General features: G+C 36.7%; 2 protein-coding genes across 2 annotated transcripts in view; one reads left to right on the forward strand and one right to left on the reverse strand.

Annotated features, from left to right (window-relative positions):
- Nucleotides 1-16,012, reverse strand: part of LOC139362333 (protein GVQW1-like) — a 183,310-nt gene extending 167,298 nt beyond the window's left edge. The window contains exon 1 of the mRNA XM_071093094.1: nt 15,921-16,012. The gene's annotated coding sequence lies outside the window, so the exon portion shown is untranslated. The remainder of the gene's footprint in view (nt 1-15,920) is intronic.
- A 53-nt stretch (nt 16,013-16,065) lies between these two features.
- LOC105486164 (mitotic arrest deficient 2 like 1) lies at nt 16,066-23,825 on the forward strand. The gene is made up of 5 exons (XM_011748893.3): nt 16,066-16,259; nt 17,099-17,245; nt 20,834-20,954; nt 21,976-22,079; nt 22,970-23,825. Exons 1-5 carry the CDS (start codon nt 16,187-16,189, stop codon nt 23,140-23,142), a joined length of 618 nt encoding a protein of 205 aa, XP_011747195.1. The 5' UTR covers nt 16,066-16,186; the 3' UTR covers nt 23,143-23,825.
- Nucleotides 23,826-27,432: the final 3,607 nt, after the last annotated feature.

Here is a 27,432-nt window from a genome sequence, read left to right on the forward strand (position 1 = left end):
CATGTTCATTTGAAGATAAATATATACAGCATTTACTTCAGTTCACAAAGTGTGGGCATAAAACAATCTACAGAAGCTTTTTATAGGGTTTAAAAGAGTTCTAATCACCCATGCCAACTGCAGTCTTCTCTCAACACAAAACTTCTTTTGAAACCAAGCATTCATTTGCTAAAACAAGGCATCTGCTGTTAAGGAGATTGATTATCCTGGGGCCTGACCTAATTGGGAGATTAGATATGGTTCTCTACGCTGGATGGCATGGCTTACAGAAAAAAAAAATGAGACTGAAAAAAGAGCAAACTTCTTTCAGCCTCCAATGCCCTTTATTTAATTCTAATTTTCTTTAAATAGAAAGAAACAGAATTACAAATGTTAGGTTGGTGAAATTAGTGTGTTTTGAGTTACAAATTCATTGAGCTCACCAGGTCATTTCTTTAGTAACAGATACATATTTGTTCTCATTACATAAGTCAAACATTGCCAAATAAATGACTTTTGTCATATCCCACTGAGTGAAGATGACTACATAATAGGTACACACACACACACACACACACACACACACACACACACACAAATCTGGTCTTTTGCTAATGGCATCATTCCAGTGTTTTCTGTTGCCATTTAGGTATTGGTTCTTTTTCCCTAAACATAGACATCACCTCATTGCTGTGGCTAATTGCATTTTTCTTCCTAGCCTTTGACAACCAGACCTTTGTTAATGCTATTCACCAATATATCAGACTCAGGTCATCCATCCAAAACATGACAAAAGACCCAGATGCTCATGTAAATTGCACTCCCCAAAAGTACTGCCCTCTTCCTCAGGGCAGATACAGATTCATGACCCCCTCCCATTTTTGTTCACTCCCTTTGTTTTCACTTAATCTGTCATGCTTGAAAAAAGTGGTTATTTATAGACTGTAAGAAACATTATGCATTTTTACATTACAAATCAAATAATCAAGTTGATTATGAAGATATAATTTTCTATACAAAATTGTAAAACAGCCTGCTTCAGTTGAACTTCAAAATGAGCCCCTTTTCAGAATGAAGACTTCCTTCTATTCAATTTTTTCACCCTTTCTTGAACTCTTGAGTTAAAACCAAGTTTGATTGCCCTCTTTCACTGAGGAAAAAAGGAAGAAAAAACTTTCAAATAGAAGTGTTCAAGCAGAAGTGCAGGATTGAATCATTAATAAAATATTTCATTTATAATGAAAAAGTCAATTTTACTTGATGCTTATTATTGCCTTCAGTAAAATTTGCATTAAGCATCAATTACTCAGAATTTCTACTTTCTAAAGCCTTAAGCAACTTTTTTAAGTAACGTAAAAATAATTTCAAGATACTTTCAAGAAACTACTATAATAATGCTTTCAAAGGAAGCTTATTATAGATTAAATGGCTTCAGGAACATACTATGTTTGTATAAATATAGCCATATTCCAGAATCAAGATTTCTTTCTATTCATTCTTCATCTTTTATATATTTTCACCTATATATTTTAATATTCACCATTTTTGGAAAGTAAGTCACTACAAGAGATGGCAGAAACAGATAATTAAACAGAAAAACAATTTATCCAGATAGAAACAAGCACTAATATTTTGATATTTTAAGAAAAGCACCAAGATCAAACTAACATATAAATTTCTGACCTTAATTTTAAAGACTTTCAAATTTAATTAAAATTGAGTGAAAACTTAGTAAAATGGTAAGAAACTTACAGGGTTACAAGTGCTACTATCCTTATCTTCCACTCACAAGTACAACCACACTGAATTTAATATGCTCACCTGTTAGTCATAATACCAAAAAAAATCAGAAATATCTTATTGAGCTTATTAATAGGATAGCATAAAACATTAATACGACTAAAGCTTAGCAAATATTATGGAATATATCAGTAACATTAGGAAATGAATGACACACAGCATTATCAGTTTATTGGAATTCTCTATTGTGAAGTTGAAGTGTGCAGGTCTACTCTGAATAAATTCAGAACAGAAAGCAAGAAAGTTCACACAAAAAAAGAGCACAGAAAAACAGAGGAGGTCAAGAAAGGACGGGAGCTAAAGAGAAGACTGAAAATTTGGCAGAATTAAAGGACTAAAAATCATCAGACACGGAAGATACATAAAACGGTGAAACTAATGAATCTATGACAATGAGGCAAAACTAGAGATTTTCCTGGCAATTATAGCACTTTCTGGAGTTTAAATAGTGAAGATAATTAAAATAGTGAAGTCTTAAGTGCCTCCATCTGGACTGTCACTATAGCTTTCCAATCTGTACTTCACCTCTGCTACAGTAATGTTACTAAAACACAACTTTATATTGTCCCCAGGGTAATTCCATAAAAACGTTTAGCATCTCTCTAACGTCTCCTGAGAAAAGTCCAAACTTTTAGCCTGTCACACAAGGCTCTCTAGAAAAAGAACCCAGATACAATCTGATTACGTGAAGACTCTGTCCCAGGGAAAAGTGTGCTAATTTGATGCTTCCACATTTTGTCCCATAGATTTTAAGTTCTGTGCCTGTGACATCCTCTCTCTACACATCTATACCTATAAAGGTATTTATCCCCACCTTTACTTTATTGTCCAGACTGGACTTTAATCATCTCCATTAAACCTTCTCTAATTGCCACCCATCTTTGCCTGCCTAAGTTCTAAGTACTCTTCAAGTTCTAGGTACTCTTCAAAATGTTTATAACATATACTATACCTAACACTGTGGAAAATGTTTATAACTCTTCAAGTTTTACGTCCTCCAAGAAACACTTCTTTTGCTATGTTTGAAATCGTTTGGCAATTACTGCATACATTCACTTGTTTCTCATCCTGTACCTTCTCATGTGCAGCTATTTTTGTGTATTGATTCCCCAACTAGATTCCCAACTAGATTTTTCCTCTTGCATCCATACAGCACCACACTGTAAGATAAATAGTACTCAATAAGTATCTATTTAGGAAAATAAATATCCATTTATTTCTCCTTCATTGACTTCTCATGACACTCCTCAAAGTGGCTGCTTTAAAAATCTTTCCAACTCTTGGCCGGGCGCAGTGGCTCACCCAGCACTTTGGGAGGCCAAGGCGGGCAGATCACGAGGTCAGGAGATGGAGACCAACTTGGCTAATACAGTGAAACCCCATCTCTACTAAAAAATACAAAAAATTAGCCAGGCGTGGTGGTGGGTGCCTGTAGTCCCAGGTACTCAGAAGGCTGAGGCAGGAGAATGGCATGAACCCGGGAGGCGGAACTTGCAGTGAACCGAGATCTCGCCACTACACTCCAGTCTGGGTGACAGAGCAAGACTCTGTCTCAAAAAAAAAAAAAAAAAAAAAAAAAAAATTCCAACTCTTTTCACTTATGTGACATTATCTTTCCCCTCCTCCACTTTCCTATCTCACCTCCTCTTCCTCTGAGAAGCTAAAGATTATCCTTTACATGCATTTCAAGAAAAAATGAGAATTTATCTGCATCCTCACCTCTCCCTTCTTCCTTGTTTTCAATTTCCAAGAGGGAATTGTCTCTTCTAAGGTTTATTCTCTACTTGGGTCCTTGATGCCATTGCTTTCTGTGGCCTCAGATGCCTGGCTCTATTAGTTAGGCCTTTCCAACTTTCAACTTCAGTATTTATATTTCTTCTGGCTCTCTTTACTCTAAATATCCTAAATAAAAAAATTCCCAAGATCCAGCAATTGTTTCTGTGGTTTCTCCACTTTCCATTTCTCTTGCAAACCTTTGACTTCTGTCTTCTTAGCCTTACTTCCAAACTCCTTGTAAACGACTTTTATACCCTACCATGTGAACCAAATTGTCTCCTCTTAGTTCACCAAAAAATCTTTCAAGTACAAAATATGTGACTCTTCCTCAGTCACTCTTATTTGTGCTGAATTATTTACTAAACTACTAAAATAGTACCTTTCTACCTAACCCAAATTTACTAAATAGGTTCTGACATTCCTCTCACAATTTGCCTCCTACTTCTCCATTTCTTCTGAGTTTCCTTCACTGCCTCTTCTTCCTCAATGTGTCATTTTACTAGCTATTACCTCAAAAAAAAAATTTTTTTTTTTTGCCTGGCCTAAAACCACTTGAAGGAAAACTAATCCAATGCCACAAACTTATCTATATCATCTCCACGTATAACAGTTCCACCATGATCCCCCAAAACCCAGGCTGTTCTTCGGAGTACAACCAAACACATCTCAACACATTTTTTAAATGCCTCTCAAATTTGTCATCTTTTTACATTCCTGCTGTATTGCATATTCTCATTTCCTTTTGCCTGAGCTATCAATGTTGGCAAAACAAACAGTAGGCTATTTCAACTGCCATTCTATCCCTTGGCCAAAGCATTTGTTTAATGCCTCCTCTTAGTTCACTGAAGATCTTTTAAGTACAAAATTGACAAGATCTTTTAAGCACAAAATTTTAAAAAAATTTCTGTCTTTGCAGCCCTAATCCGGGTACCCCTTTTGGCCATCCACTCTTAGCCCGATGAGCTAGTATTGTACCCTGGATCCTTCTTGTTGCTTTTCCTCCAGTTTTGGACTCTTTTCCTCAACTTTTAGATTCTTTTCCTTGTTCCAATTCTGTGACTTTCTAGCCATTCATCTCCGTTGGTTTCCATTGCTGAATGGGTCTCAGGAGTTACACAGCAAGGATGGAGGAACGATAAGGACCCGCTATAGTTTGCGGGTCCAAATTAGAGTATCTAAAATATAGTCAGATCTTCTACGCTTCCAGGATTCATATTCTGGTATCGTCTAGATTGCTTGGATTTGACTCCAGTTCTCCTAGCTGGGTGACCTTGGCTAAATCATTCAACTTCCTTCTGTAACTTAGTTTCCTTAGCTATAAAATTCAGGTAATAGTAGTATCTAACTCTTGAGCTAATGAGGGATTAAATAAAATGATTCTTGTAAAGCACATAGAAATGTGCCTGGCAGATAGTATGTGGTTAATAATGTTGGCTATCATTATTGTATCTTATATGTTATAAGAGTTTCTGTCTCAACTGTGCCTTAAGTTGTATTATCTAAAGAATCCTTTAGTTATGCTAAACTAAACATGTACCAACCCAGGAACGGTGCATGGAAAAGTGGGTGAAAAGCTGTCTTATTAACAACAACAGTAACAATAATAATAATACAACAATAACATATTAGCATTAAGCCAAAGTTTCATTTAAATTATCTCATGTAATACTCAGAAAAATTATATGTGACAAGTACCACTGTTACATCCATTTTACAGATAAGGAAAATAACTCCCATATAATTCTTCTTAAATTGTCCAGATAGTCTGCTTCTAAAAAGTTTCTCTGGAACATGCTAGGCTGACATCTTTTTTTTTTTTTTTTGGCATATCTGCATGTGATGTCTGCTGTTGGTAGATTTCTTGGAGATTCCTGCTTCTTTTAGACAAGACCATGACACTCTCTCATTATGCAACTGTAATAAAGTTTTTTTTTTTTTTAATGTGATCTAAGTGTACTTTTATGACAGAATTTGTTGAAACTCTTAAGATGGCTTTTATTCTGTGCCTTGGGCAGTGTTAAATAGATGGGGTTCAAGAGTCTGGAGCACTCCTTCCCAATAAGAATGTATTTTCCTTACAGGATTTTTCTGGTAAAGTCCATTATAAAGAATGATAGCTCAGGCCAGGCACGGCGGCTTACACTTCTAATCCCAGCACTTTGGGAGGCCAACGTGGGTGAATCACTTGAGGCCAGGAGTGCAAGACCAATGAAACCTTGCCTCTACTAAAAAATACAAAAATTAGCTGGGTGTGATGGTGCATGCCTGTAACCCCAGCTACTCAGGAGGCTGAGGAAGAAGGATTACGTGAACCCGAGAGGTGATGGTTGCAGTGAGCCGAGATGGTGCCACTGCACTCCAGTCTGGGTGAAAGAGCGAGACTCTGTCTCAAAAAGAAAAGAAAAGAAAAGAATGATACCTCAAATTTCCACACAGGCATGCATGCAGGTCGGCCATCCTAATGAGGTCTATTCTATATTTACCTAGAAGAGAGGACAAGCACGAAACACTACTATTCCCAACTCAGGTGCCTCATCACTCAATCAATAAGGTTTCTGCAAACATCCTCAAAATCAGTGACTTCCAAAGTGGAATATATGCAAAAAATAATCATTTTGGGGGTACAGGAAAGAATGTTACAACTTCTACTTATCTTTTAACCTCAGAAAATAAGCTTTAATAAAAAAAATGGACTGACATTGCACACTCACACAGTCTCCATGTCGGAAGGTCACGTTCTTATTCATATTTAGAAGTTAAAAAAGTTGATCCCACAGAAGTAAAAAGTACAACAGAGAATACTAGAGGCTGGGAAGGGTGGGGGAAAGAAAGGACAGAGAGATTTGTTAAAGACAACAAAATTACAGTCAGATCGGAGTAAGTTCTAGTGTTCTATAGCACCTGTAGGATACTATAGTTAATAATAGTTTAAAATAGCCTGAATGGTGATATTGAATGTTAGAAACACAAAAAAATTATAAATGTTTAAGATGATAGATATGGTGATTACCCTGATCTGATCACTATATATCGTACAGACCACAACATCACTATGCACCCTAAAAATATGTACAATTATTATTTGCCAATTTTAAAAATTTAGAAAAAAAGGTAGGCATAGGCCATGATTGGTACCCTGAGGAAATGCAAGTTAACTATTCCAGATTTACTGGCTCTTTCTCTTTGCAGTACTGTGCTAACAAGAACTTCAGAAAAAATAACATTTTTTCATTCCGTTTTTAAAAAGTCACTTATACTATGGAAGCAGCATGTTTGAATAAACTTTTTTTTTTTTTTTTGAGACAGAGTCTCACTCCGTCGCCCAGGCTGGAGTGCAGTGGCACCATCTCAGCTCTCTGCAAGCTCCAGCTCCCAAGTTCACGCCATTCTTCTGCCTCAGCCTCCTGAGTAGCTGGGACTACAGGCATCCACCACCATGCCTGGCTAATTTTTTGTATTTTTTTTTTTACGGGGTTTCACTGTTTTAGCCAGGATGGTCTTGATCTCCTGACCTCGTCATCCGCCTGCCTCAGCCTCCCAAAGTGCTGGGATTACAGGCATGGGCAACCATGCCTGGCCTGGTTAAACTATTTTTTAAAGAAATCTTCTCATCTGAACATTTGAAAAGTTTGGAAACAGAGTTCTCTAAACTATAATTTTTCTAAATTACAAATTAGTTCTAAAACTAACTAAAAGGTAAAACAATGCATTTAATTAGTTCCCAAACTAATATGAAGTTATTGTGTTTTGATATTTTAAAAAAATGGGTTAAAAACTGCTTAAACCATTGTTTTTGAACACATTCATTAAAATTATTAAAATATCATACGTCACTTTTTAATCAGCGTGTAAGAACACCTAATTGGTACCATTAAATTGAAATTTAATAATCCCTTTTCAACAAAAACTTTGCATAATTGCTAATACAGGTAAATAAAAAGAATAAGAAGTCAACAATGTACTTTCTTCCATTTCAACCTTCGTATCTTTGTGATGTATCTTTTTTAGCTCTGCTGGCCAAAAAACACAAACTCCCCAAAACAAACAAAAAAACTATTAAAATAAGCTTAATTATTAGACTTGTAAACTACTCTTTCAAAAATAATTAAACCACGATTTTTAAAAGTAATGAAGCATATTCACTGCAAAAATCTTAACATGGTTATTAATATTTTAGTGAAAGTAAAATACATGTTCTAATAATATAAAAAGAATTATTTTTAAAGTATTTCTCATCTTTATTAACTTCTAACAACTGGTATGATTTAAACACATATACTATACCTAACACTGTGGAAAATGTTTATAATTTAGAGATAAATAACCTACATTTACATAGGTATACTCATTACTTTTTCTGTTACTGATAGTACACACTATTTTGGACAACAAGACCTTTGAGAAAGAGAAGAGAAAGGTGCATTCACATTTCCAGAGGGCTTCAAATAATCTCCCTACAAGTTTCAGTCTCCCAGCAGGTACAGGCAAGTGTACTTGGGGCTTAAGTTGAACTATGACCTCCCTTTTCCACACTCCTGATCTTTTTCCTACAGCAGGCAGGCAAGCATTGTAAATGTGCAATGCTATACCTATAATGTCCTGAAGATGTTCATCTTCTATGTTATGAGTACTTTTGGCTGCTCTTGGGAGTTAAGTATTGTAATTTCTTATTATTTGAATGTAGACTAACTCAATAAGAATCTTATTATTCTTAAAATAATAGCTCAAAATTAATGAATCTTAATGTAAAATTCCAAAAACCAAAAGAACCTATCTTATCGTCTAACTATACAATTAATAACCATACCTTACATTTAAACCTCAAAATTCTGTGAATACATTTAAAAATAACTAAATGCTATGATCTATTGTTCCTCATACTACAGTCTACAAGAATATCCTTGGAAATATTCTTAAATAAAACTTCAAATTTTCTTTTATTTTGTTGATGTAACACAGATTAAGAAAAATATATTATGGATCATCTGAAAGATTACCTTAAAACAGAGAATTGCCATCTATTTGAGTGCAAAAAGTTAGAATCCGTATTTACAACCATATTAGGATTAAGCAATCATGAAAGATACCATTTATTTTTAATCCACTTGATCTCCAAGTTTAAACCAAAAGCTCTGAAGTTCAGTAAGCCTTTTAGTTGTTGTTGGCTGATGTTAAAAGTGTACATTATTCAAGAATAAAAAAAAAATTGTCATATTAAATTTATAAATTGAAAAGTTCGGCACAAATAATGGAATTAATATGCATGACTGATCTGAAACCTGATAAATACGGCTTGACTACCTTATTGTTTGAATGAGCTATAAGGCGAGTTCAAGGCAAGTTATGAGAAAACTGTTCCAGTCAAAAAGCTGAGTTTATCTAAATAGAAAAATACAAACAAATATAAATGATATTTCATGCTTTCAGAAAGTTTTGTCAACCTACAAGTGTCTTATAAAATGGTACTGACAAATATTCAAGAAAGACCCAAATTTGTAGTCTATTTATTTTATGTATGGAACTCTTTAAGAAATATTTTCCTATTTACTCAAACAACACCTTAGTTTTATTGAGTTGATAAATTTAGCAGAACTAATTCACCAATATTTACATATTGAATAGTAATAAAAATAATGCCACATACAATGTATTTAGAAGTAACCAGCTAAAATTTACTACAGGCATAAAATGACCAAATTTCATAAGTAATTATAAAATCATTTAACTTATTAAATTTATTTGTATTCATTTTAATAGGACTGTGGTTTATTATTGCTTCACAAACGCTTTGTGTTGCCAGTTTCCATATCTGCAACTATTCTGAGCTGTTCTGAATTTCAATTATATTTTAAAATATTTTGTGCTGTTAAATCCAGTTGATTGTACCCAGGATTCATATATATTTATACATATACACATACACACATATAGTCTATATAATATATATTCCATATTCAACATATATATGGCCCACATCTATGTTCAGTCTCTGAAGATCAAATCTTAATAAATTATCATCTACCTTTCAAATTCTATCTTTCTGTACCTAACTGTGATTGAGATATGAGAAGACTAAGTGACTACATATCACTGACAAAATAAAATTATATCAAAATAAAATCATACTATAACATAATACCACTTTCTGGAAAAAAACTACCTGTAATTTTCATAACAATACATTATGGAATTATGTTTTCATAATATTTAGTATTTAACTACAGCTAAAATCTTAATAGCCTACATATGCAACTGAATCATTAAAAATTATTAATTCTGCCAGTATGGATATATACCTGTTGACTTTATTAAGCCATGTCTTATTGATAAAATGTTATTAATCAAATTTGTTGTGCTATTTTTTTGAGTATGCAAACCCAAATTGAAGAAGCCTTAGGAGAAAAGTATGGGACATGAGGGGACTTTAGGAGATGTAGATTATGCACTTTCTTAGGCCCATGAAAAAAATCTACAAAATAAACCCTAAGTAATCAAAGCAGAAAATTACTGAATTATTGCCCTCACATAAAATGAAAAATAATCTCTATGATACAACAGAATAACCCTAAGTTTTATGACAGATTTGTTAAAAACGTAAATTCTCAAACTGACATAATTAAATGCACATGTGCAAAAATATTTTTTCAAAATTTGTTCTTATTAAAATTATCATAAAAATAAGTATCCCTTACTGTTTTATAAAATTTAAAAGAAACTGCTCTGTTTCAAGATGTTGGCCTCAGGAATAAAATAACTTCCATTTGATTAAAAAAAAAAAAAAACTCTGTAAGTTTATGAGAATAATAACATACTTTAAAAAATGTTTTCTAAGTACGAATAAGCAAATTAAATGGTGTATGTGCACACGCGCACACACACACCACACACATATACATGAATCCTCACACAGCATAAGTACCCTTTATCTGAAATGTTTGGGACCAGAAGTGTTTCAGAGTTTGGATTTTTTCAGATTTGGGAATATCTGCATTATATATACTTACTGATTTAGTATCCAAAATTTGAAATGCTCCAATGTGCATTTCCTATGAGCATTATGTCAGTGCTCAAAACATTTCAGATTTTACAGCATGTCAGATTTCAGATTTACAGATTAGGGATGCTCAACCTGTGTATGTGTGTTTTCAGTATGTGTGCATGTGTGTATGTGTGTATACTAAATGCTTAAGAGGATATTAAATGTTTAAAAGGACATCAGTTCTGGGCCAGGCGCGGTGGCTCACACCTATAATCCCAGCACTTTGGGAAGCCAAGTTGGGCGGATCACGAGGTCAGGAGTTTGAGACCAGCCTGGCCAACACAGTGAAACCCCGTCTCTACTAAAAATACAAAAATTGGCCGGGCAAGGTGGCAAGTGCCTGTAGTCCCAGCTACTTGGGAGGCTGAGGCAGGAGAATAGCTTGAAGCTGGGAGGCAGAGGTTGCAGCAAGTCGAGATCATGCCACTGCACTCCAGCCTCAGCAACAGAACAAGACTCTGTCTCAAAAAAGAAACAAACAAAAAAGGATACCAGTTTTGTAATATATTATGATTCCACATGTCATTCTGAAGTATTCCACACATATTAATACCTTAGAAAATAATAAATTCATTTTTCCTTGAACTAAAGCATGTACTACTGGTTTTAAAAGGTAGTATTTCACATGCATACGGTGCCACCTTGTGGCAGTTGCAAGTCTTTGTGTATCTACATAAAATTATGGTTCGTACAGAAAACCAAACACCGCATGTTCTCACTCATAGGTGGGAACTGAACAATGAGATCACTTGGACTCGGGAAGGGGAACATCACACACCGGGCCCTATTATGGGGAGGGGGGAGGGGGGAGGGATTGCATACTGAGTTTTACCTGATGTAAATGACCAGTTGATGGGTGCTGACGAGTTGATGGGGGCAGCACACCAATATGGGCACAAGTATACATATGTAACAAACCTGTACGTTATGCACACGTACCCTAGAACTTAAAAGTATAATAATAACAAAAAAAATTATGGTTCGTATTAAATAACTGCCATTTTTTTGGACAAGTTATGTGTATAGGTTATTGAGTAAAAATCATTAGCGTAAAATCAGGTTGTTTTTTTTTTTCAAAATAACCTTTGAAAAAGAACATTTTTCAGAATGTCTTCAAATGGATATAATTTAAAAGGAGACTAAGTCAGAAACCCTAGATTGTCTGCTAACTATACCACTATCAAGATACTGAATCTGAGACTAACTGTATAGCCATTCTGGACCTCAGTTTCCATATCTTTAAGGTTGTTCAACTAATCATTAATTAAGTCACTTTCATCCTAAAATTTTATTTGATTTTAGCTTTAGAAAATTATGTTTCTGTTTTTAGCACCTTAATATAAAATATAGGCCTGTTTATGACACACTTTATCTCTTTTATTAATATGAGTTTGTTTGGTTATGCATTCTGCTTGAATTTTCTTCAGAAAAAAGTCTTAATTTATTCTTCTCCCTGTCCAAATAGCCTTCCCCTAAACAATACACATTAAAAAGATTTCATTGAATTATAAAGAAAAGTAAGCTAAAGTAACTGAAAACAAGTTTTGAAACATTCTGTAAAGATAAGTATGCATGTATTTGATAAGATGCGGTCAATGGCAAATAAAGTTCCCAAAAGTTAATGTGGAAGAAGTCCCTCCAAAGCTTTTAGAATCTTGGGTGCTACTCTGATAAATAAGAACTAGCACAAGTTCAGAGTTTGGGCAGCTATTCCTACCATAATGTGGATCAAATACTACCCTGTACTGCAGACGTGGCACCTCAGATTTATCTGAACTACCACTTCATTCTTCCATTATCAATCATCAACTCAGTCCTTGTTTCAAAATATCTTTTCCTAAAGTATCTCTTCTTATTCAACCTCTCTGGCATCCATTTATTTCAGACACTCAACTTCCTAGCCCTGCATGCTAAAATATCCATCACAGTATCTTGTTTTTTAGAGACTGGTCTAAGAGCTTGCATCAGAATCACTTGCAATGCTTGTTAAAACATATCATTCTCTAGACTCCCATACTGTAGACAAATACTGTCCAATAAAAATATATGAGTCACATATATAATTTTAAATGTCATGGTAATCACTCTGAAAATAAACTAAAAAGAAGCCAGTGAAATCATTTTAATAATATATTTTATGTAATCCAATGCATGTAAAATATTCTTTCAAGATGTAATCAATGAGAAAACATATTAACATAATACTTTATATCCATTAGTTTAGATGTCTTTGAAATTTGGTATTTTACACTTGCAGCATGTATCAGTTTGGATCAGCATACTTCAGGTGCTTCAGTGTGGCCTGAACCAGTTCTGGAGAAGGTGGAATAAAAGCCAGGAATTTACAAAACACACAGGTAATTCTTCTACATGATCAAGTTTGAGGTCACTACCCTAGACTGTCCTGTACACAATCCATTCTACAACCATTACTGAATTAACATTTTTTAAAAATGCCCCTTTAATTATGTCAATCCTAAGAACCTAGAAAACCCTGGTACCCCCTATAAAATCAACACAGATGGGTATTCACAGTTCTCTAAAAGTGACCTCATTCATCCATCCAACCTATTCTTCAATTAGAAAATGTTTTGGATTCTTCCATAAAGCTCTCCTAAGCAAATATTCATTCATTCAACAAACATTTATTGAAAATCCACTAAATGCCATCATGGATCTTACAGGTGTTAAAAATAAATAAATAAAATAAACATGGAAGTCACAGTTTAGATATACATCAAGGCCAACTGCCCATAACCACATAACCGAAAGCTTAAGTCATCCTGATTTCCCTGAAATGCTCTAATCATAAACACAAAACACAAGCTTTACATTTTTGTTAGTATGATTCTGTGAAATTAAGCCAATCAACTATAGACAAATCAACTTAAACAGCTGTTTGCCCCCCACAAAAAAATCTTAATGTATAAGAACCAATCATGGAAAAGCTCCAAATGCTTCCTCCTTTATCCTTATAAGCTGTGCCATTATTGCTGAGTGCAAGTTTCTTACCACCCTTCCCACTTGGTTTGAAGTCTCCTAGAGTCTGATCTGTACTTTTTCTATGACAATAAACTTTTAGATTCATCCTAATTTTATTTTTGATACAAGAAAACAGATCAGGTATAACACAAATCATTATACAATTTTTTACAATAAAAGAAATGCTCTGAAGTAGCACTATGAATGCTATGAAAATACTTCAGAGAGGTCCTTATACAGTTCCGAAGGGCCAACGAAAATGTCTTTAAGCAAAGTAACATTTAAGTTAAGAAAGAGTATGAATATAATTAGGAATCTGAGCAGATAAAGTGAAATTTCTGGGTAGAGAAGGAATGTACATTATGGAAAGTACTAAGGTGGAAAAGAACATGGAGGGCCAAGTTATTGAAAGGAGCAGACAGACGAGGAAAGTAATCTAATAGCGGGCTTCCCATGCAGGCAGAAACCAGATAAGGCCAAACTCATGAACTTCGAATTTTCATTAAAAAAAAAAAAAAAGTATAAATATTTAAACCGAAGTAGACTACAAATTCCTCAAAAGACACAGACCATTCCTTCTAAACCTCATGTCTTATGTCTCCTCATAGGGTACAGACATTTAGTACTTCCTCTGTACACAGAAAAATCGTAATTATGCCAGTCTTTTAATTTCTAGAATTTCCAGGTTATACTAAATTATTTGTAGCTTCAGAGAACTTAAAAACTACAATACCATGAAACTCAAGAAAATCTTTCCGGAAGTGCTGATTGTTAATATCAAGTTCCTTAGAAACAAGAGGCAGTTTTTATGTGGAAAAACATGGGCACCATGTTCTACCAGCGTGATGCCAAAATTCTAGCTCTACCCAAGCTTCCAGTGGAAGGCGCGAAGGACATCCAACTCTCTTGCTTCTTACTCCGCACTTTCCCTGACACTGTTCTTCACATCAAGGATTGTGATTTATACACACACAGAGATGAAAGGATTTAAGGAAAATTTACTGGGTCAAGTCAGCCTGCAACCTATCACACCCATCCCTTACTCTTCAAACTGATCAAAACATGATATACAACACTGTACAGGCAGAACTCTAAGCCAGTTCCCCACATTCCTGGCCCCTAGAGAGCACATCTACATAATCCCCTCCCGGAAGTCTGGGTAGGAAAACTACAAATATGAGCAGATATCACTTCTGGGACTAGGTTCATCAAAAGGGAGATGTGACTGGGTCTGACTTAATCAGGTGAGCCTTTAAAAGGGGCTGGGGTCTCCCCGAAATCACAGAGATGGGAAGTGTGAGAAGGCTTGTGGAAGGGCTAGCTGACAAACATAGCTGGCCTCTGGCCAACAGCTGGCGAGACAAAATGGACCTCAGTCCAACAACCCCAAGGAAATTCTGCCAGAGGGCTTAGAAGGACCCCAAACCTCAGATGAGATCCCACTTGCAGACCCTTCGATTTCAACCTTGTGTGACTGAGCAAAGCAGTCAACAATGCCACGTCCAGACTTCTGACCTACAGGACTGAGAAAACGAATAGGTGTTGTTTTGAAGTCACTGATGTGTGGTAATTCGTTATGCAGCAAACGGAAAACTAACAACACTCAAGTATTTCTCTTATAATGTCTGGCAGATATGAGAGTTTTTCAGGCGTCGTTTTACAAATATCTTCCTAGCTGCTTTAAGAATAAACTTCTTTCAAAATGGACATGAACATTAATTGTGCAATATCTCCTTAATAATTCTCACCCTTTTCAATGAAAAGTCATTGAGTTTGGTGAGTCAAGATTCATTGAAAAATTCTTCAATGTTGATGGGCCTCTTTGGTGAGGTGACCTTATTCCTGTCCTGCCCCCTAAGGGTGGGCAGGGTGGACAGAACGCAGCCTGGACTTCCGGATGCAGCCCCCTACCGCCCGACTTGCCTACCCCGCTGGCCTCGGAGGGGTGGCCCTAAGCCCAGGACAGACGTGGACAAAGGGCAGAAAAAAGGATGCAGTTCTCTTTAATCCCTAACCCAATTTCTCGGGAAAAGCCGCGCTCCCACACAGAAGGCGAACCCTCTAAAGCTGTGGGTTGGCTGCCGTGCACGTAGTCGCTTTAGGAATTCCCAAAGCATCTAGCGGAAGTTTAGATCTTTCACTAGGGGTCACATGGGCCAGTACGGGCGCAGCTGGCAAACCGTTCCTTTCAGTTTGAAAGTATCTTTGAAACTCGGAAACTGTGCTCCTTGGTCTTTCAGTTCATAAGCCTAGAGAGCGGCTACTGAAATTGGAATCGACATCTTCTTCCCTCGGCCCCAACTAGTAAACCACGACCAGAAGACACAGCCTAACCTAAACCTACCGGAGTGTCACAACCGGCAAGCGCGAGCAGGTCCACCAACTGCGCCTGCGCAAACCGGCCGTTCCCGCGAGATCGCAGGAAGGCGGAGAGAAAGGGCAGGACCCCACCGCGTGGGGCGGGGCTTAGAGGCTCGTCGCGCCTGCGCAGAGGACCGGACGACGTGCTGCGTCGTTACTTTTGAAACGCTTGGCGGGGAAGTGCTGTGGGAGCCGCTGTGGTTGCTGTCCGCCGAGTGTCAGTGCGTGCCTTTGTTTGTGTCCCTGGCCATGGCGCTGCAGCTCTCCCGGGAGCAGGGAATCACCCTGCGCGGGAGCGCTGAAATCGTGGCCGAGTTCTTCTGTAAGTCCTCGCGCCGGCCATTATATTGGGGGGAACTGAGTCGTGGCGGCTCAGTAGGCCCACAGCTCGGCCTCTGAGACCGGAGAAGTAATCTGGGAGCGGCGGCTGCAGGCTGTTCCTCCTGACGCTTTGCTATAACGTGGAGCTGCAAGCCTGCGTGCTGCTGGGGCCTACCTCGCGGCGTAGCCTCTTCCGGAGCGTTTCTTCCTTTAAGTGCAGATCCGTCCCACCTCCCACCCCTTACTTTCCGATACAGGACACAGCGTGACCGGGGTGGGTCCCAGTGTGGGTGTGTATGTGTGTGTTTTTTTTAACTGCGAGAGCACCCTCACCCTCCCACTCTAAGTGATTATTAGGCATGAGGCTGGCGGTAAACAAGATTTTGGGAACCCTTGTTCTCGAACAGGCCAGCTGCACGTTGTAAAGGAACCTGGCAGGATTTGGGAGGGAAAGGGGAAGATACAGGCTTGTCTGGAGCAAAGTGACTATTCAGTCAGTTGCTGACTCGAATGCAACAGCCTATTTTGACATCCTCTAGCCTCATAATCTGAATTTGGACTTGGATTACAATGAGGTGAAATTTGGCAATAGTAGGTTGATACACTTTGGCTTTTTTTTTCCTTGGCACGTGAAAACAATTATCTTTTTTTACTTAGATACAAGACTTTTAAGGACTTTTAATGCCACTTTGTACCTACTCTGCTTTCAGCAAGATACACGTGTGTTCAGTCATTTATAGCTGTATAGCCTAATGAAAATATAGCCACATCCAAATATATTTTATTTTCCAGAGTTATGCAGTGATAATGAATTTTCTGTAACATTTCTTTTGCTTGCAGCATTCGGCATCAACAGCATTTTATATCAGCGTGGCATATATCCATCTGAAACTTTTACTCGAGTGCAGAAATACGGACTCACCTTGCTTGTAACTACTGATCTTGAGCTCATAAAATACCTAAATAATGTGGTGGAACAACTAAAAGGTATTTAATCATTGGAAATAATTTGAGTCTTGCAGATTTTTTAGCATCTCAAGTGGTCATTTTTCCGCTCTGCAAATAGAAGTGTACTCACATCTCAAATATATTTTAAGTTGAGAGGAAGCAAATAATATATAAAATGGAAGAAATTCACTCTTCCCCCACTACATTGTGAGTGGGCTGAATATTTTGATGTAAGAAATCTGATATGGCTGAAAAATAGTTTTCATCAACTCCCTTAGAAGTGGCTTTCGCAGTTAATGTGGCCAAATGGAACAGGTTGGAATTTTACATAATTATAATGGTGTTCACTATCTGAGAAAATATACACTACATATTCTCAATATAATGTATTTTCTGTAACTAATTAGTTTTCTGTAGTCTAATGTTATCATTAGATTAATATCAAGGAAATTGGATTCAACCAGATAAACTTCAAAAAAAGAAAAAGATTAGCTGCTAAATGACAGAACACTCACAGTTTTTTTGTTTGTTTGTTTTGTTTTTCACATATTTCTGTTTGTCGTTTTCAAAAATTCTGCCGGTGATTCAGTAAGCCTTTTCTGTCTGAATGTTCGTTTTTCTTTAGTTCGAGAAATTGCTGTATTACCTGTCGGGTGAATACTTGTTCTTCATCTATTTCTTTTTCCTTTCTAGAATTCCTGTTAGTTTCTCTTTCATGTTACCCTCCACTTAGGATTCTCATTTCTAATTTTTCAAATGTTTCTCCCATTTGATCTTCTAAAATTTTTGAAAGTACTACAGTGGGCATCTTTTTTTTTTTTTTTTTAGAAATTATTTCTTTTGTTGACCAGAAATGTGTCTTTGTTTTGCCGTTTTTATTGCATTTTTACTAACCCATTTTTAATATGCCCTTCCAATAATGGCCGTGTGAACTTTTTTAGCTTGATAACTCTCTTTCAACCTATACTATCCTCTAGATAAACTGTTAACATTGCCTTGCCTTTTATGTGTACAGGAGTGGAATGCCTCAACAACCTGTGGATGTTACGTCTTAAATTGACAGGCAAGGGAAGATAGCCCTGTTGACATTTTGGCCTGGATATTTCTTTGGTGTGGGTGCTTTTCTGTGTGTTATAGAATGTTTACCAACATCTATGGCCTTTACTAACCAAATGCCAGTAACAAACCACCTTGCTCTGACAACCAAAAGTGTCTCCATAAATTATATTGCCAGATGTGCCCAAAGGGACAAAATTGCCCTTAGTTGAGAACTGCTGCTGTAGTAGATTGGTATTGTCAAAATAGCAAGATGAGACCTCTTTTGGTGTGGGAATAGACCTCTGTTCTCAAGTGTACACAGGAAAGACATTGATAGGAGTGTCCACCTCTCCCAGAGTTGCATCCAAAATTGGGGGTCAGGAATAAATCATCTGTAGTGATTCATAGGGCTGCACTCAGATCATTTGGCCTGGAACCTCTAGGCAACTATGGATGTGTGTTTCCATCTTAATTTGCTAGAGAAGCAAGCATTGCCTAAGCCAATGGTTTTTAGGTTGTCTTCTTTGAGACTGCATTGAAGCCAATGGTTTTTAGGTTGTCTCCTTTGAGACTGCATTGATGACACTTCACATTATGTGTGTCTAGACCTTCCTATTTAACTTCTCCCTTTTAGTTAAAGTGGAAAAATTGCTCTTCCCTAGAGGCAAGTTGTTCTGTTTGTTTTTTGTTTGGAGTCTCACTCTGTCACCCAGGCTGGAGTGCAGTGGCGTGATCTCCACTCACTGCAACCTCTGCCTCCCGAGTAGCTGAGATTATAGGCGCCTGCCACTATGCCCGGCTAATTTTTGTATTTTTACCAGAGACGTGGTTTCACCATTTTGGCCAGGCTAGTCTTGAACTCCTGACCTCGTGATTCACCCACCTCTGTCTCCCAAAGTGCTGGGATTACAGGCGTGAGCCACCACACCCAGCCAGTTGTTTTGTTTTGAATGTCATTTCCTCTAGCCTTTTTTAGGGTCTTGATCCTGTTCTCTGTTATATTTTCTGCTTCTGTGTTTTGATTTTAATTATCCCCATTGTTTTCATCTCTCCAGTTTTAAAGGAAGAACAAATTACCACCCAGTCTCCTCCTTTTCAGAGTGAAACTCATAAAAAGTTGTTGATAAATGCCAGGGATCACAAGGCCCACAGGCTGCATCCAACAGGTGGCCTGTTTTTGCACTGCCCACAAGCTAAGAGTATTTTTACACTTACAGGTTTGTTTAAAAATAAGCAACAGAGACCTTGGTGGCCTATAAGCTTAAAATATTTACTAATTACTCTTTTTTGTAATTTTTCTTTACAAAGTTTCTTTACAAAAACTTCGCTGACTCCTGAATATGCTGTTTCAATTTCCAAGATTACTTCAAGGCTCAATCTGAGCCCCCGTTCTGTCTTTATAATTTCTCTATAGGTGATTTCTGACCTGTGTATAGCTTCACTAGCAACCTCTGTGTAGTCAACTCACAAACTTATATATCTATCCCAAAGCCTCTTTCTCCAGACTCATATATTCAGCAGCTATATCTTTATGTAGCTATCCCAGAGATAACATATACTCAAGCATACTAAAAATTAAATTTAGGATCATATCCAAAACTGATACTCTTTAATTTTCTCTCTGTCAGTGGCTAAACCATCCAAACAGAAATAAAAGAAACTTGGAAGCTGTTCCTGAATCATGCTTCTTCCTTACTACCATGACTAAACCCAATAAATTTTAACCATGAAATCTCTTACATTTACCTACTGCTTCGTCTCTACCAGTTTATCCTCCTACAAGCTTTCATTAACTCTTGCTCGAATTACTGATGGACCAACTAGTGTCTCTAGATCCCCTCTTTAACATCTCCAGTCCACTTTCCATATCACAGCTAGAATGATAGTTTTGAAATACAAGACTAATTGCTTTACATCCTGCTTCACACACAGTAATGACTTGACTGGTCTTGAAGTGCATATTTTTTTAATTTGATCCACCAGGCTTTGCGTGGTCTGGCTTCTATTAATCTTGCAAGGATTGTATTGTTTTATTTTGTTTGTTTGTTTGTTTGTTTCTTGATTCCACTTGTAGTGAGCTGCTTCCAGTCTTCTAGTTATATGCTCTTCCCTTGTGAGTATTTGAGGCCTGTATCTTCTTTCCTATCCTTTTGCATATTTAATGCTGTTTATCCCTAGAGCTAAACTCAAACCTTTTCTGACCTCCGTAAGTGGCTCAAATTTTCCTCCTTTTATGCTCTCATTGCATCTTACATCTCTCTTTCATAGCAGCCATTACAATGATAATTTGTCATTTATTGGTGTGATGAGTAGATGAATGCCCATCTCCTATGCTTTTATCTTGGATTAGGATGAAAGTACCATATGTTCAGTATTCTGTCCTCAGCACCAATTACTGTACCTGGTACAGATACTGAGAATTTGAAAACAGAAGTTAGAGTATTGATGGTGCAAATTTTCTTGCACGTAGGAGGAAGTCCAAGATAGCAGTGGTAGGAATTTGCTGAGGATAGGGAGTAGGACCTGAGAAGAGAGCTACTTTATGATGCAGTGGACCAAGAAAGATGCCTTCATTTTTATGTGTTGCAGATTGGTTATACAAGTGTTCAGTTCAGAAACTGGTTGTAGTTATCTCAAATATTGAAAGTGGTGAGGTCCTGGAAAGATGGCAGTTTGATATTGAGTGTGACAAGACTGCAAAAGATGACAGGTAAGTAGGAATTACATTATTTCTACTTTGATATATTTTTTCAAAACTTGTTTTTATTACCAATTGAGTTCTAATTATATTGAACTAGTTTTATATAAAATATAGTTTGTTTCTAATTTATATTTTCTAAGATATCCTCAGTCACCTGTGGAAAAGAATTGTCGGTTTAACATATCATTGATTTGTATATATATAATTGCCTTTAGTCTAAATCAGCAATTTTCAAACAGTATTTATGGTGGTATATACAAAACTACACATGATATACTAGATGAACCATTTAATGAATTGTTCTAAGATGTTTTTAACTATAAGGAATTATATTAGAGTCACACAATTTATGATGTAGCTCTGCTGTACTTCCTTTAATGCCATCTACTTCCTAAGACACTTGATAAATTTCTGAAAGTTCCAGACTCCCTGGAAGAGAAGTGTCTGTCTTTATACTCTAATGTTTAGCATTGTCCTAGGCATGCTTTTCTATAAACTGGGAACCATTTCTTACAGTGAAATGTAGTTTGCTTCTGAAGGCTTTGGTTTATTTTAGGAAATTTTTAGCTTATAAAATAATTTGATACACAATTTAATGTTTTATTTGAGAAAATAGGAATTTAGACATTTAGGCATTACTAAAAGTGCCAAAATGATTATACCAATTAAATATTTTAGATAGCATTTGTTATTTTATTTCAAGAGATGCTGAAGTTTCCTGAACTTGAAATGATTGGCAGATTTTCTAGTCATCTGATACTAAATGACCTGACACTAAGACCAGCTCTAAAAGATGCCTGGCAGGATAAATGAAGTAATGAGGATGTATGTTGTGCCTACTAGGTTATAGGTCCAAAGGATACTTTCATTCACAGTTTTTACAAAACTCCTTTTTAAAGCACTGCTTATTTGATGTTGAGAGCATTTAATCAAATAAATAATCTTACCACTATGTTTGAAATAACTTAAAACCTAAAATGAATTAATTGATTGGGTGCACTGTTGATTTTTTTTTTTTTTTTTTTGACAGTGCACCCAGAGAAAAGTCTCAGAAAGCTATCCAGGATGAAATCCGTTCAGTGATCAGACAGATAACAGCTACGGTGACATTTCTGCCACTGTTGGAAGTTTCCTGTAAGTATACAACTTCTTGTTGGATTAAATTGATTGGCAAAAAGACTAAGCTACTGCCTTAATCACCCCTTTATTCAATTTTGTCTTGTCAGATTTATGTAATATAAATTGAAGAAAAAAACATTATAAAGCAAAATTAATGTATCATAGTCTCCCTTTCCACAAGGAGACCCACAGTGACTACCTGAAACCATGGATAGTATGAACCCTGTATGATGTTTTTCTTATGCATACATACCTGTGATACAATTTAATATGTAAATTAAGCATCGTAAGAGTTAATAAACTGGAACAATTATAACAATATGCTGGCATCACTATTCTTGTGCTTTGGGACCATTATTTTTATTTATTTATTTATTTATTTTGAGACGGAGTCTCACTCTGTCGCCCAGGCTGGAGTGCAGTAGCGCGATCTCGGCTCACTGCAAGCTCTGCCTCCCAGGTTCACACTATTCTCCCGCCTCAGCATCCCCAGTAGCTGGGACTACAGGCACCCGCCACCATGCCCAGCTAATTTTTTGTATTTTTAGTAGAGACGGGGTTTCACCATGATAACCAGGATGGTCTCGATCTCCTCCTGACCTAGTGATTCGCCCGCCTTGGGCTCCCAAAGTGCTGGGATTACAGGCGTGAGCCACCGCACCCACCCTTGGGACCATTATTAAATAAGATAAGGGTTACTTGAACACAATCACTAAATTGCACAGAAATTAGATACAATATTTTCTTTATTAAGATAAATGTTCATTGACCAAAATAAATTAGTGATTAGAGGCCAAGCCAAATGACCTTTTCCAGCAGTGAGTTGTTCAAAATAGAAGAGAGGCAGCAAGATTAGTTTTACTTTTAGAAAGTAACGTACTTTAATGATCTTATCCCCAATTTAGGTTCATTTGATCTGCTGATTTATACAGACAAAGATTTGGTTGTACCTGAAAAATGGGAAGAGTCGGGACCACAGTTTATTACCAATTCTGAGGAAGTCCGCCTTCGTTCATTTACTACTACAATCCACAAAGTAAATAGCATGGTGGCCTACAAAATTCCTGTCAATGACTGAGGATGACTTGAGGAAAATAATGTAATTGTAATTTTGAAATTTGGTTTTCCTGAAATCAAATCATCTACAGTTAATATGTTTTATTTCATTGGTTAATTTTTACATGGAGAAAACCAAAATGATACTTACTGAACTGTGTGTAATTGTTCCTTTTATTTTTTGGTGCCTATTTGACTTACCATGGAGTTAACATCATGAATTTATTGCACACTGTTCAAAAGGAACCAGGAATTTTTTTTGTCAACGTTGTGATGTATATTCCTTTGAAGATAGTAACTGTAGATGGAAAAACTTGTGCTATAAAGCTAAATGCTTTCCTAAATCAGATGTTTTGGTCAAGTAGCTTGACTCAGTATAGGTAGGGAGATATTTAAGTATAAAATACAGCAAAGGAAGTCTAAATATTCAGAATCTTTGTTGAGGTCCTGAAAGTAAATAATCTATAAACAATGAAATATTGCTGTATTAGCTCCTTTTGACCTTCATTTCATGTATAGTTTTCCCTAATGAATCAGTTTCCAAATTTGACTTTAATTTATGTAACTTGAACCTATGAAGCAATGGATATTTGTACTCTTTAATGTTCTGTGATACAGAACTCTTAAAAATGTTTTTGTGTGTGTGTGTTTTATAAAATCAAGTTTTAAGTGAAAGTGAGGAAATAAAGTTAAGTTTGTTTTAAATTTGTCTTAAAAATTTTGATACTGGTTTGGTGTTGATATAGTTAAATGGTAATTAGAATTGATTCAGCATAACTATTGAATTCTTGTTCCTATGAAGTTACAGAACTTAAAGATACAAAGTTGAGTGAGTCTTGAGGTGTCTTCAATCTAATGGATAAACTTTGATCACATCCTGTTGATCTCATAGCAATAGACAAAGCTATTACTTCATCATTGTGAAAGGATAAATGTCCTTTGGAATTAGTCCAACAATTCCAGTTGAACAAATGTTGATTTTAGTACTTTACTATACTCTTAGCCTTATTATCAGCCTACTTTTCTTTAGGTATTTAAATACTATGCTTATTCCTGTGCTTTCATTAATACCTTCATCTGGTACATGCTTTCTATCCAGTTCTCACCTGTTTTTCCAAGGTCAATTTAAGGCAGATTTGTAAAGTCTTCTCTCATCTCTAATCTAAATCTGACCTCATTTTGTAAAAATTCAGTTTATTAATGCTTATTATTAGACACTCTTAAGTTCTTTATGTGTATGAAGTAATTGCAGATAGTCTGAATGTGTTCATTCAGAAATTACATATTGAGCAAATACTGTGGATCAGTGGCAGTTTCTGGGTTCTCAGTGACAAATTTGTAGACTCTTCATATCTTTATGGAATAAATGGAGCACTGGTGTTACCCAGCTAGATGATATCAAGAAAATGGCAAATAAATGCTTCATTTGTATTTTAACTATTTGAGATGTCAGACTAAATTCTGTGAAATCACTTTTTTTTGCCCCAAGATGGAATCTTACTCTGTCGCCCAGGCTGGAGTGCAGTGACGCAGCTCAGCTCACTACAACCTCCGCATCCCGGATTCCAGCAATTCTGTCTCAGCCTCCCGAGTAGCTGGGATTACAGGCATGTACCACCACGCGTGGCTAATTTTTGTATTTTTAGTACAGAGGAGGTTTCACCATGTTGCCAGGCTAGTCTTGAACTCCTGACCTCATGATCCACCTGCCTTAATGTCACAAACTACTAGGATTATAGGTGTGAGCCACCACGCCCTGCTGAAATCACATTTTTAAAGGTTGTGTGTATATTCTGGTCATTTCAACTCAGCTACCGTTATTAACAGGATTCAATTCTTAGATTTTTGTATCATTTGCATGTTACTGTTTACTCTGAGGTTTCTGGGGAGCTAGTCATGACGAGTCATTTTAACCCTTACAGATTATATAATCAATTAAGAAATACGCATTTTGGGCTGGGTGCGGTGGTTCACGCCTGTAATCCCAGCACTGGGAGGCCGAGGCAGGTGGATCACTAGGTCAGGAGTTTGAGACCAGCCTGGCCAAGATGGTGAAACCCCGTCTCTACAAAACATACAAAAATTAGCTGAGCATGGTGGCGGGCACCTGTAATCCCAGCTACTTGGGAGGCTGAGGCAGGAGAATCGCTTGAACCCGTGAGGCGGAGGTTGCAGTGAGCCAAGATCGTGCCACTGTATTCTAGCCTGGGCAACAGAGCAAGACTATTTCAAAAAATAATAATTAATAATGTATAAAATACACATTTTGGAGCTGAGTGGGAGCCAAACTATGAACTTTATTGAGGTGAAGCTAGACTGGAAAAGCTTTGCCCTGTAGCTCCAAGTGGACTGTCCCATCCTCTTTTTAGACCTTGAGGCTTACCTCAGGAGGAAGACATTTAAACCAACAGCTGAAAGACTTGTGAGTGGTTTCTACACCATGTTAAAGAGAAGGTTCTTCTTAAGACAGCATGATGGGTCTCTAGGCCTGGCCTGGACTCTGGCTCAGTGTTGCTTACCATATGTAGAGGGATGAACAGAGGTTAAGCCCATCATGGTCTGAAGTAGAGCCCAGGAGGAGTGGAAATATATCTGGCTTTCAGGATCCTTTTCCCAGTGTCATCAGAGAAGTCAAACCTCTGTGAGAAGGTTTATGCTGAGGTATAACAGTCTCATGTATTGGTTGACTTTTGCTGCACCTAGCTCATTCTGTTGGAGGGACATTGGTTAGGACTCTGAAAGCCAGCTTTTTCACACTGACCAAAGCAAGTGAAGGCCAAGCCAAACTTCAATGGGATGGGACCAGGAAGTATACTCCTCCCATGGAGGTGGTGGAAAGGGCACCAGGAAGTTTGATGACAGTTATCTAATGGACTAGAGACTGGCAAACTTTCTGTAAATGGCCAGGTAGTAAATAGTTCTGCTTTTGAAGGCATATGGTCTCTTGCACCTACTCAAGAGGCTGAAAACAGCCATAGACAATACATAAATGAATGAGCATGAGTGTGTTCCAATAAGAAAAAAAACATAGCTGTTTGCTTTGACCCTAGGGTTGTAGTTTGCCAGTCCTGTAATAGATCACAGTTTGCTCTTTTGGTCACAAATATTCAAACCCCTCCCTAGTTCAGAGCATTTGATATTGTAATATTTAAAGCTCACTTGTAAAACATAATTTGTTGCCTCCATCCATAGTATCTCAAACAGAATGTCTCTCCCAAATATACCTAAATTCCATATTCTCCAAAGCACAACTAGCTATTTTCTTGACATACATCCTAACACACCCCACAGTTCACAATTTGATCTGAAAACTTGTTAAGGGAGGCTTTTTGGCATGTGATGCCATAAAAAGAGAGGTATGGGCTCTCCTTTAAATAGAGGCATGGACTCTATCCTATTGTGAGTCTCATAAAAAGAGACCCTTTTTATCATTTTTTCACTATATGGACACGCATGCTGAAAAATGCTTTTATTAGTATAATGCACTAACATTTCTTATGTTCATTAACCTATATATTTTAGCATATAGATTCAAAGATTATTAGCACAATAAGGTAGATAACTTCATAGACCATTTCTTCATCTTGTTTTCATTTAGTATGTAAAATTTATTTAAAATTTACGTGAAAGATCAGAATAGCTATATAATGCTACATTGTAACTCTTATATTTTCCACCAGATGTCACTAATGCTGTAATATTCAAATTAAGATGACTGACTTTTGGTTCTAAAGGCTATAAGGTTATTGGAAAAACAATGTTACGCATAACATTGGAATTTCTGGCTGCAAATATATAAATACATGAGGGGAATAAACACAGCGTTTATTATTTACTCATTACGTGAATTTTTATTTAATTCTCATGCTTTTGTGTACAAGTAAAACTGGGGTCAGTGGGCACACAAATTGTGTCGTGGTTTTTGAAGTTTAATGGTCTCTTCTATCCCTGGCCAAGGAAGTATGCAAATTATGTTGTGGTTTTTGAAGTTTAGATGATCTCTTCCTTCTATCCCTGGCCAAGGAAGTTCATCCTGACTCCCCAACAAGCATAACAAAAGGATTGTTTCATCACCTTTTTCCTCTTACCCTTTACATCCTTTTAGCAATAAAGTGTTCAGAACAAACTGGCTTTCCTTTACTGTGCTTTGCAAAACTTGTTCATGTTTTATTGGGTGACTTTGTATTTACACTTTCCTCAGATAGTCTGTTGTCAGATGACTGACCAATGACTGGGAGGAACCAAATACAGAGGATTTTATCCTATGCCTAATCTATATTGTCTACAGAATAAATCAGGTATCAATTTGTGA

This window comes from Macaca nemestrina, chromosome 3 (genome assembly GCF_043159975.1).
Source record: "Macaca nemestrina isolate mMacNem1 chromosome 3, mMacNem.hap1, whole genome shotgun sequence".
Classification (NCBI taxonomy): Eukaryota; Metazoa; Chordata; class Mammalia; order Primates; family Cercopithecidae; genus Macaca; species Macaca nemestrina.